General features: G+C 46.2%; 2 protein-coding genes across 2 annotated transcripts in view; one reads left to right on the forward strand and one right to left on the reverse strand.

Annotated features, from left to right (window-relative positions):
• Positions 1 to 4680, reverse strand: part of ARFGEF3 (ARFGEF family member 3) — a 112120-nt gene extending 107440 nt beyond the window's left edge. The window contains exons 1-4 of the mRNA XM_035899872.1: positions 4649 to 4680; positions 4200 to 4247; positions 2249 to 2385; positions 1075 to 1186 (exon numbers count right to left, since the gene is read on the reverse strand). Coding sequence (XP_035755765.1) covers positions 1075 to 1186; positions 2249 to 2385; positions 4200 to 4247; positions 4649 to 4680 — 329 coding nt within the window. The remainder of the gene's footprint in view (positions 1 to 1074; positions 1187 to 2248; positions 2386 to 4199; positions 4248 to 4648) is intronic.
• A 56-nt stretch (positions 4681 to 4736) lies between these two features.
• The window catches only part of LOC104131192 (p53 apoptosis effector related to PMP-22), an 8575-nt gene continuing 1227 nt past the window's right edge, over positions 4737 to 12084 (forward strand). Inside the window, exon 1 of the mRNA XM_009644325.2 lies at positions 4737 to 4947. Within this exon, the coding sequence (XP_009642620.1) occupies positions 4737 to 4947 (211 nt within the window). The remainder of the gene's footprint in view (positions 4948 to 12084) is intronic.

The raw sequence follows: 12084 nt of genomic DNA on the forward strand, positions 1-12084 counted from the left end.
AGACCCTGGATATTGTGTGGGCATGACCTAAGTGAGCCTGAGGCCTCTAGAGAACTCTGGGGTAAAACACCAGCCACCAGGGATCCTGCCATTTCCTTTAATAGAGACGGGATTTCATCCCGTGCAACTCCAGGACAACACAGAGCCCTCTGCACAACTTAAGTGTAGAAAACCGGAGTTAGGGAGCTCACATGTGCCTTTATGACTTTATGACAGCATGCACAGAAGGGGGAAGGTGCTTTACCATCCTTTTATTTCTAAGATTTTAGGTCATCTCAGGCCGATGGAGTCACATAAGGTGTCTCTTGCTGGAATGAGAAGGGGTTAGTCAGACCTCTGCAGGCCATGCTGATGTCCTAGTATTTTCACAAGGCTTTTGAAGCAGGCTCAACAGCACAGCAATTGCACGGAGCCAGCTTATTTCAGCTGTGCCGGCCCCGGATGAGTCTCTAATGTAAGCCAAGTTCAGCCAAGAGCTACTGACAAGAGCCGGTCAGAAAAATTGCTTTCTTTCAAATTCAGATAATGGCAGCTTTTCAGCATATGTGAGGAAATTGAATTTTGATCTGGAAATACTGCTGGAGTGGTTGTTGCAGGTTATACCAAGTACCTCCCATCCCTATCCTGTTTTATGGGTTGAATGACTACCTTGTTTGGGTGATGCTAATTAGGTATTATGGCTGTGATGCCTGAAGAGAGATTAAGTAGAATTAGGGCACCTGGACATGGAGGAAAGTGAGTATAAGACGCTGCTGAAGGACAACACCCATGAATTATAAAGTAATTGGATTTACAACAGGTATTCAGGCTGTGGACATTGCATTTTTTCCTAATGGATTTAGCTGAGAGGTAAACAGGCTAGAAAAAAATTATTCAGATTAAATGGAAAAAGGAAAGGAACCCCAGCCCTGAGGGGACCCCTCACCCTGCCTCATGGCTGCCCGCTGCTGGGTGGGGGGGTGCCCTTGGCATGGCGCTGCCCACCATCTTCCCCCTGACACACACTCTTGAGAACCAGCCTGCGGATTTCCGCTGGTGCATTTCAGAGCCGTGCCCATCTGGGCTGGAGCTTACCCCTGACCTTCACTCAGCGCTGCTTGGTTTTCTCTGATAGCTGGGTGAATGATTGCCAGCAGTGGTAAATGATTTACTCCATGTAAAGCATTGTCTACTAGAGGGGCATATCCTAGAAGGGCAGAGAAAAAATATCACTGCAGAGCCCCAAAGATTATGAAATTATCTAATTTTTTACATAATAAATAATTAATAGGTAAGGATAGAGGTGGTGAAAGAAGCTTATGATTCCTTTATTCCATGGTAAAAGAAAAAATTGGGAAAAGGGTCTAGATTTTCATAATAACTACAGAACGCATAGCTGTATTCATAACCCAAGATAATGTACTTTTGACAGGGCAGCTTGGTCCAGAGTGCCCAGACAGATTCAGGCATTTTTGGCTCTTCAGTAAAGCAACCGTCCAGTTTATTTTGTTACCTATTAGGGCATCTTTTCTTCATGATCATAGCACTACGTGTTTTTCATGCATGTATGGTTGCAGCCCCACAGAGCTGACTCCTACCATCTGGTCTCTGTGAAGATGCAGGCTACACAGCCTGGAGGTGAGAAAAACTACATATGCTGCTGGAGATGCCTATTTTGCTGCAGGAGGCACTGGGTTATTAGTTTGCTAGATTTCCTCACTACTAAATCGAAGAAACATTGGGACGGAAGGCAGATAAGTTCATTGACTGTGTTGTAGACCCTCGGCCACAGGGAATGAAACCTTTGCTGCTTTATCTTTTAACTTCAGCTAGGTTTCCCAGTTGCTTAAAAGCCAGATGTTTAAAAACAAAGGAGAAGACGGCATTTCTCTCTTCATGGGGTTACTGGGAGCAGCAGGGTAGCCGACAAGAGCTGCTAATGCCAGAGGTGGGCTTGGAGGGATTCGGTGTGATGTGGCACAGTGGGGCCAGGTGCTTCTCATCGTGCTCCCCCCGCCGCTGCAGTGACCGGGCACTGAGGCACTCCAGGTGCAGGCACAGCCTTGGGAAACCAATTAATGCAACTCATGAAAATGGCAGCCAGCTCTATGCTCCCACCCAAACTGGGGGGACTCTCTAAGTTTTGACTTTGTGATGAAACGACCACTTTTCCCGAGTGGTGCATTCCTACTCTTTTTCTCGCAAAATGGGTGAAATTTAACTTCCTTTCTCTTCCAACAGCTCTCCCTTTTTGTGCTGCAGAAAATACCTTCCATGTCTGCTTCTGAGGTGACTCGAGTGCAGGTGGTGAGACTGCTGGAAAATCGCCTCTTGGCACCGCCTGAATGAAGTTCTGCTATAGTGACAAAGAGATCATCATGGTGCCCAATTCTGCCCTTAATTCTCCTTTATGCAAAAATTGTGTGTTGAAGAATTATGCTTGCAAGTAGTTCAGGCAAAATTTACCTACACCTCTATTTTATAATTAATTTGGAATGAAACCTGAACAGTGGGCATGACCATCAGGAATGAAGGAGGAAGATTATTTTGGTTGTCGTGCAGTACCAAAGATTTGGTTGGACTTGAAAAGGACAAAATTATGGTAATCAAGGCTTCAAGAATAATACAAAGGTAGATATGATTTGAATTAATATTGCAGGGAAGCACTGGCAAGAATTGATGGGTGGAAGAGGAGTTATGAACAAAAAGTATTTGTATGTAAAAGTGTATATATGTGTGTGTGTGTATAGGTATATATTATTAAACAGTAAATTGATACCTCGTCACAATACAACTTAGTATGCAGGAATATGCAGACCATTAATTTTTCAAAATAGGTGATTTAAAACTAGATTAGATCTTAGAACCATTAATTATTTTGCCAGTCAATATGCACTTGCCAGTAAAAGCCCTTGAGACTGTTAAGTGGCAAGCAGTCCCTCAACAGTATTCAAACATGGAAATTCTTAAAACCAGCAACTTCAAGCTACCCTTTTTTCAGTTTTTAGGAAAGGTTACAATAATTTATAGCTATAGCTTTTCATTTGCACTCTTTGAAAAGCCCCATGCTATGCAGCAAATATGCAAATAATCTTTTAAAGATACTTTTTAACAGAAATGGTATATTCTAATTATTATTGACGGAATTAATACTTCTCACAAGTCCTATTTTGTCACTCAGATTGTATTAACAAGTACATACAGGTACATATGTTCTATATATATAGCGTCTTTCTAGATTTTTCTGGTGGGAAGTTTGAGGAGGATGTTGACAGGGCTGGTGAAACTCTACGTGGTTTGAAGTAACCTGCATGAGATATTTCCAACTTGCCTATGGTGATAGGATCTTATTGTTCTGGTTTTAGCATCACAATCCATTCCCTGGCATTTGCCAGTAATTTGTACTCAAATGAGGTTCACCATCCCTCCTCACAGGACACCTCCCCTGAGTATCTCTTGAGGAATTGACACTGCGTACAGTCTGAGCATGTTTGACACGGCTGTGACAAAATCCCATTTGATGCAGACCAGTAAGAACTCATATGCCCCCATCCTTTGTGAAACCCATGTAATCCCCTCTATCTGCTAACCTTTTTCAGCCCTTCAGACCTCAAAGATTTGTCCTCCTCCTAACCTCTTTGCTGAGGCCTTGAAGCAGCTCCAAGACTTGAGCTAATGTGTGCAAGTTACATGCCCAAAACCCAGGTGCACCTAGTCCTGTGAGAGGCATGTGTCTGCTCACATGATGAGAGTTTGCATTGGTGCTGGGATGACGTGATGGGATGTGTGTAGATCTTACTGTGGAGAAGTGTTTCTCCCACGACCAAAATTTTGGGTGTTCATTCATGCCATGTGATGGGGAAGCCTTCACTTTGGTTGTCTTGGGACGGGGGAGCATTTCCAGACATGGGATGCAGAAAGATCAGGGCATATGGGTCCTGAGTGCCGCTCCTGGGCTGTGTCCGACACAGCCGGGTTGAAAGCCAGAGCACAACTGCAATCAAGGACTTGTTAGGTGGCCATTAGGAAACATGCATTTGTTTAATGCTGAGCTTGATGCCAGACAAGCATGGCTTCCTTGTTAATAATGACACATTCCCACCCTCAAATAACACCTCTCTCTTTCTTTCTTCTTCTCATTTGCATTAAAATTGTCCAAAAAACGGAGCAAGAAGTTGACCGTTTCAACTGCAAAGCAACTTATTACAAGCTTTTGGTACCTGAAGTGGCTAATATCATTGGTATTATCAATGTTGGGTAATGCTGGCCTGTGAACAGAGAGGAGAGAGATGAGCTTCAACACCCAGGAGGAGGGCAGGGCTTGTGAAACCTAGCGAGAACCTGAAGTTTTTGCTGTGGTTACGTTTTGCGGTGGCGGGGCCGTGTCGGAGAAGCGGCTCCGGCTGCGGGAGGGTGGCAGCCAGCAAGGGGTTGAGCGCAAGGCTGAGTCCGGGGAGGACGAGCGAAGGGACGGGAGGTTCGCGGGGCTGGCGGGGAGCCGGGGCAGAGCGAGGAGCGGGGCCCAGCCCCGTGGTCCCTCCTTTCCTCTCCTCTCTCCTCTCTGCCGGCCCCACCGGTTGCGGCTGCTGCCAGACTTAGTCAGAGGAATGTGGGTGGGACTCCCTCCTCCCCCAGCGCCTTAAAAACCCGCTCGGACAGAGACACACACAGTCTCCCGTCCTGGCGGAGCGTCCCCGCCATAGTCCACCCGCGACGCTTGGGCTCGCTGGGGGCACCCACCCCACCAGCTGGGCAGGATGGTGGTGTGCGGCCTCGCCTGCTGGAGGAGCAGGTGGCTCCTGCCCCTGCTGCTGGGCCTGGCCATCATCATGGGCATCATCGCCCTGGCGGGCAGGGGCTGGCTGGAGTCGGAGTCGGAGCCCTACGTGCAGCAAGCGTCGCTGTGGGAGAGCTGCACGCGGGGCGAGGAGGACCTCAACTGGAGCTGCAGGTCCCTCATGGACTTTGGTAAGCGGGGAGCCCCCTGCCCTCCCCTCCATGGGATCCCAGCCCCTGCCACCAGCAGCACCCAGGGGCAGCGGCTGGAAAGCAGGGGGTGCGGTGGGTGCTAAGGCTGTGGACCGTCTCCCCATCTCTGCTGTGGAGCGGCTGCTTTTTGGGATGGGGTTTCCCTTGCAGAACCAGTACAAACGCTGTTCCAGGGCTTAAGCCAGCAAAGAAATACAGGTCCAGGCTGTTTCAGAGAAGTCTTTTCTGTCAGTACCAACTGGCCGCAAGTCCCTCGGCTCTCCAGTTTGCTTTTCAGTGATCTGCAGGCTGCGGTCCTGGCAGCCTTGCCCGGCACCGGCCAGCTCCCCCTCTCCTCGCCGGCAGCCTCACTGGCCAGATGGTGAGCCTGGAAAGAAACTGGGTGTCCTATGCAGAGCCACACTTGGGTGATCGCAAAACTGCCTACCCCCAGCCCTCTGGAGGGAGAGAGCACCTTAATTTAACCCTGCCTGTCCGAGGGAGCTCGGATATTCAGATGCCTCCCGACCTGCAGCTTAGAGTGGCCTGATGTGGGTTTGCAAATGAAAAAAATGCTGTTTCCTGAATATACCTCTCAATTGCACTGGGGCCCAAATCAGGGGATAATTGTGCCTCTGTTTTAACTTGCTGAGCTGCTTTTATATCTGGCACCACCAGCGTAATATTCTTACCGCACACTCCCAGTTTCTGGGATTTGGGGGGACTTTTTGTTTTTTTGCTGGAACACGTGGGTCTGATTACATCTGCTTTTCCCTCAAACAAAACACTTCTGGACAAAATAAGCAGACCCGCCTTAAGATCCTGGACAAGGGGACTTTGGGGACTGGGAGGCTGGAAGGGCGTGTTTCAGCCGGGAGAGCCGGGAGTGCTGCCCCGCGCAGATCCCTTGCCGCCCGAGCCTGACTTCCAGAAGCTTTCCATTGCAACACTTGTGCGTAAGCTAAATCTTGACTATATTGCAAGAGCAGTGGCCTCATTTCTCAGCCAGGTGATGACTGCAGGTCTTCTTGTAGGTGGAAGAAGTCTGGCTAGCCTGACAAAAATACCCGTCTCCCCCATTAGGCAGAGAAGAAAAGGTAGTGCAGAGTTGCTGAAATCCGCATTGCCGAGGGAGGAAGTGCTAATACAACAGAGCTGCTGAAATCTGCTTTCTCCTGTAGCGACACTGCTTCCCACGTCCCTGAGTAGGGATGGGTGTGTGCTTTGCGTCAGCTCAGAGCCTTGTGGGACAAAAGCAACTTTCTGCTGTTTTTTCTAATTAACAAGAGGAGTGGTGTCCTTCACTTTGCTTATTTAAGCCTCGGCTTATTTAACCCACAATTTATTATTTAAATCCTTGGCTTATTTAGACCAACTTGACTTCGCCTCTTCTCTAATTTTCATCACATCGATGCCACTGTCTACTCAAATACTATTTACACCTAGAGACAGGATGTAACATAAGAGTTCAGGCTTGATTTATTTTGTTTCCTTTTTTCTATGCTAATGCAATTAGGCTTAAAATAGGTGAGGGCATTTACAAAGGAAAAAATGCCTAGTAGGCATTTACAGCACTGCTGCTGGAAAATAGAAGTTAATTAATTGAGATGCATAACTTGTGTTTTGCATGCAATAACTACTATGCACTAACCATCCTATGCCTCTCCTGATGAAAGGCAAACTTCAGAGTGGATCCCCAATAATAGAAAGCTCCATTAGACCATTTCTTAATTGAGCTGCAGCATGTGTACTGAGAAGAGGAAGAGAAAAAGCAGCCGAGTCACTTATTTTAAATGGGGGGGAAAAGGGGCAGGAACAGACAAAGATTTGCAAATAGGAACGTCTCCTAAACTGCATTGCTTCTTAATGCACATTTGCAAATGCCACATGAGAGGGAAGACGTGGAAAGGGAAAAAGAAGAGTGGGATGATTTGGTAGGGAGGCGGGGAAGGATTTTGTTTAGAGCTCTATACTGGCTTGTGTCTGGGAAGTACCTGGCTAGCAGTGCCTGTGCATTATCAAAATGTTGCAGTGCAGAGCTGCTGTACTGCACTATAATATGACTCAAGATGACTTAGTCTGGACCATTGCAGGATTAAACTGTTGACTGTGGTTAAAACATTAAACAGTAAGCCATCAGATATGACAAAGATTGTTTGCAATGTGGTTACTTGGAAAGGGTGTTTGTCTTTATAGTGATGAGGCTGTAAGTTTAGGAGCAACATTCGCGGGTGGCTGTGTCCTCCTGGTTTAGATCAGCTGCTCCCAGCGACTTTGCTTTGAATTATCACTGTAAAAGATGGTTTTGTACGTGTGTGGTAAAGGTGATCCCATGGAGGTTAACTCTTTCTTATAATCCTAACAGCCAGTTGGTATTCCTTAAGTGCACAAGAGCCAACCTAGAAAAAAGGGAAGCATTCATCTGGATTCTTAGTAAGTGCCAAAAAAAAAAAAAAAGGTGGAACCTGGAAGTAGGAGCCCAGCCTTTGTGAATCATGTTTCGCTGCGGTTGTGCCACTGCACCTGTGTCCCTAGAGGCATGGACTTTGATACCACCGATTATTGGTGAAGCTGAGTGCATGTGTCGACTTCACTGAGGGGCCAGGTAAATAAAGGAGGAAATGTTACAGGTACACTTGTCTTTTCAGTGCACCTCTTTTCAGGCATGCTTCTGTCTGATTTACAATACCAGGATGTGTTGAAGACAAACTAACTTAATTCATAGTGTCAGCCAAGTGCAGGCACTTGGAAAATGGTAATGGAAGAGGTGTAGCAGTCGGTGTCCCTGTCAACACTCAGGAAACATTCACTGTAACTCTCCAGTAAAAATCCCAGCAAGCAAGTGAGGCTGACGTCCCTGCCAGTGGGCTTTGCTGGCCCCCAGGCAGACAGACTTCCACTGCTAGCAACCCACAGGTGTAAAAATTGGAAATATATAGGATTGTGCCTCTCCTGAGCTCCCAGCAGAGCCAAGCTGCTGAAGCCAAGTTTGTGCTAGTGGGCTTTCATTTAACAGTTTGGTAGTATAGCAGTCACTTTTCCTGCACTCCTAAAACCAGAAGAGAGCTGTGATTCCCAGTATCAATTCCCAACCAGCTCTCCCAGCAAATCTTTGATTCTGGGCCGTCCTGTGCTTGGGGTGGGTATGCACATAGTTTTTCTTCACCAGTCGTGCTGCCATGGAATTTTGCACATGATGTGAGCAAGAATATATTACTGACAGTGCTCTCTTGCTCACAGTCTACTAGTCCTTTGTTTTGTCAACAAAAGCATATTTTTTCAGCATTCTATGTTACGAGCTCTCAAAGCCAAACAGGAATCACTACTGTGATTTATATACAGAAAAATATTATAGCTACAGTGTAAAAACATCTCATCTATGCACATCATGGTAAAAACTTCTACCCTAAGATTCCAGTTGTTCACAAGCTAACAAACTAGCTTCTGCTTTTGTAAAGAAGTGAACAAAGATGAGAAAGGCTTGTTATTTCAAACCCTGTAGCAGTTCATCTTCCTGCTAGACTATTTTCTCAGTCCTTTTATTAATTTCTAAAGGGAAATCTATATTTAAATGTCCTATGCTTTAGAGCTTCCCTCTCCTCCCTGTTAAGGCTGAGGCACAGCCAAATAAAATTAGGAAATACAGTTAACACCAAGGCTCTGTTACTTTTTTTTTTTTTAGATTTCATCATATTACTGATGCTCATCATTAAATAATCCCTAGTTATTTGCATGATAACATTTGCAGCCTAGTTCCTTTCCATAGTCATCATTAATCAAGGTATATAATAAAACTCTGTATACTTCCTAATAATTACAGGCCTTCACCCCCCCCCCCCCCCCTTTTTTTTTAATGCTCTTTCAAAGCCACCAGATTGATAAATGCTTTTCTGCTGGTTAGATGCAAAGAACTCATCTCTTTGAGGCAAAGCCGACCTGGGGAATGCTAATACCTCCAACTGCTCTTTTGCTTTTCTATTCTTCTGCTCTCCTACTTACGCAGCCCCAAATTGCTGTGGCATTATTGTTTGTTTTCATAAACAGACATCGTATTTATGGCTGTTTTGAGTAAGAAATACTCTCTCTGCCAAATGAAGGAACCTGAGAATTTTCTATCTTTATGGAAAACTTAAATTCTGGCTAAATGTCTCACGATTACAAGGTACCTCTGAGCACAAACCAGCTAGAATCTGGGGCTGATCTGTCTTTCTCTGAGTGTGAGCAGGTCTCTCCACTCTTAAGGCATCAAACAGTGAGAGTGTAAACCTGCACCTCTCCCCTCGCAGCTGGGAGCCGTAGGCGGAGGATCTTGCAGATGGAGACAGGAGAGCTGGGTGCCTGCAGGGGCTCACTCAGCTCTCAGGAGTCCCTGGGAGGAGAAGGAGCTGGGCAAGCCTGACTTGATAGGTATGGGGATGAGGGGGATCCCGCATGCAGAAACATCCATTTCAGCTGGAGCCCTGCAGCAGCCCCTCCGCTGAAAGCTCTCCCCATCAGTGGGGGTAGCAACAGTTTGTGTGGGAAAGGAGCATGCCAGGGCTGCACCCTACGCTTGGTAAGGGTGCAGCCTCCCAGCCCAACCTCTTGTATCAGTCACTTATTAAAAGACTTCAGGTTAATTTTCTGAGATTTCTCTTACGTTGTGTATATATACACGAGTCCAGAGCTTTTTGCTGCGCTTCCTGTGACTCCCACCAGTGCTCACGTGGCAGGCTGGCTGCTTCATGGCTGTTGTCTAGTTCAGCCCAGACAAGACCCATCCAGTGCCATGGCCAGCATCTATGAATCAGTCTTATCAGTATCCACCCGGTGGTAACTGCCGCTGGAGTACGTCATCCAGCAGGAGAAGGAAAAGAAGGTACAGGGTCATCAGTGCTGAGCTCCACCACATATGAGCATGAAACCCTCCTAATTTTGTAATGGTGGTGTCTACTACTGCCCTGTTTCTGAAGACGTGAAAGAAAGCTGGGCTTGATACTAATCTTCCTGATAAGGCATCTCCTACAGCTATGTGTGTTGTCATTTTCATATCACTGGAGATGAGAAAATAAATTACTGTGAGCGGAGCTGGGGCTGACCTGTATCCAAAAGCTTGTTATGCTCGTAAAGTAAGCACAGAGGATATGGAAATAGCAGTGAGAGCACTGGGGTCTTTCCGCCTCGTATCTCCTCCAGTCATGTTTGTGTTGCACCAAACCTCAAGGTGTCAAACCTGCAGGTGTATTTGAGTTTGCAACCTAAATTTTATCGGGCAGATGCCAGACATGGCTTCCTACACAGTGCCAGCATATATAATGCATCTGAAAGGGAATGTACTTGGGTAACTGAGCGTTCCTTCTTGCTGTTGTGCTTTTTTTCTTATTGGGGCAAATACCGATAAATAGCATTCCTAGGTCATTTAGCATGAATCACTTTTCCTGGGCTGGCTGTGCGTAATGGTTAACTATCCCTTTATATTAGTTATCCCTAAATAAATCCTGTTTTGGAGACAATATCCGGTACCTGCATTAGGTACGCCAGAGACTATTTTGTATGAAAAGATTTTATCGGACCACTGACGTAGTTTTAATCTGCAGACGCTCATCGGGTGTCCTCCCTCCCTCCCTCCCTCCTCACCCCGCAGCACTCTCTTAGTGAAGGGGTATGAAACATGCATAACTGGCTGAAGAGGAACTAGTCTGAAAAGTTTTTGCTGTCTTGAGTAGCTCCAAGAAGGGTGAGGGGAAGGAAAACCCTTTTCCTTACCCTTTCTGTACCAGCATGACTGTCTTCAGGTGGCAGAGGTGGCAGCTGGGGGTTTTGGGCTGAGATCTGGCTGACGGGTGGCTGCTGTATTTCACTTTTGCTATTGGAATAGGGGGGAAAGAAACCAGTTCAGACTGATCTAATGAAATAGCTGTAAAACAATGCTTTGCTTTCAGAGAATAGATTGATGTACATAGTAGAGGTGTCTGAGATCATTTTACTGCATTCTCTGTCTCAAATTACTAGTTTTTCCCCATGTACTCAACTAGTAGAGTACATGAATTAAGGTACAGGATTTTAACTCTTTAGGAAAAGGTTCTCTGTCTCAGCACCTTTTTCCTCTTAGTTTTTGCACAGAAAGAATGGAGCCTACATTGAAAGCAGGGTGTCTCCAGAGTCACTTCAGCAGTGTTGGAACAGACAGCTCTGATGAAAGAGATATTTTTTGAGAACATGTTCTGACTTAGATCCCACTGCTCTTTTTATTCCTGCATTAGAGGGAGCTCAGGATCTGGCCCTATGTCTGTCTGGATGTGGGAAAGTAGAGACCCATGTTATGCAGACGTGGAAAGTGAGCTGTGATGACAGCTCTCTGGAAAACAAAGCACTGGCTGGTATGGTTTAGCACTGGCTGGTGTGGTTTAGCCCCATGTGGGCACGTATCCTGCCTCTAGGGCAGGAACACCTTTGCTTGTTGTTGTTTGCATAAGGCTCCCCACTTGGTTTCTAAAGAGGACAGGGACTGGCCATAATGAGGGCCTTTTCACAAGCCCATGTTACTTCAAAAGGGGAATTGCTGGTTGTTTTTTTTCTGGGAGGTTGTTGCCCTGGACAGTGGTGGGTGAGTTCTGGGCGCTGGTGCTTCTCTGCTGGGTTAAGGACACTTGCTTCATACTTGGGCCTCTCCATACTGCAGTTACTTTAGCCTAAGAATCTGTACCACCCTGTCCCGTCAAATGTCAAAGTAATGATTCAAAGGGGACTCCTCCACTTTTACCTCAGTTTCTGCTGTTTCTCCTCCAACTGCTACATTTTTACTGTTTCTAATTTTTTTTCGAGCTGTGGATAGATATTAATCTTCAAGGGCTTTCTCTTCGTCATCTCTCACTTCAGCTATTCCAAATCTATTTCTTTCTGCTCATGCTAATTTTGCTCCACATGCATTATTCTTGTCATAAACAAACAGGCAAGAAGCTGTATGCTGACAGCACTATTATTTCCCAGCAGTTATCTCCTGTGGTGGTACCCTCTTGTATACTCTCATACTTCCCTGTGCATGGAATTGGTTTTGTAAACTTGCCTGTCGAACAGGAGTGGTAACGATAAAGTACATTCTCAGTGGCTGTGCGCCCTATCGGCTCAGATGTCTGTGGGTCTCTTACAGATACAGCG

Source organism: Egretta garzetta, unplaced genomic scaffold, assembly GCF_000687185.1.
Source record: "Egretta garzetta isolate BGI_Z169 unplaced genomic scaffold, ASM68718v1 scaffold397, whole genome shotgun sequence".
In the NCBI taxonomy this organism is placed as follows: domain Eukaryota; kingdom Metazoa; phylum Chordata; class Aves; order Pelecaniformes; family Ardeidae; genus Egretta; species Egretta garzetta.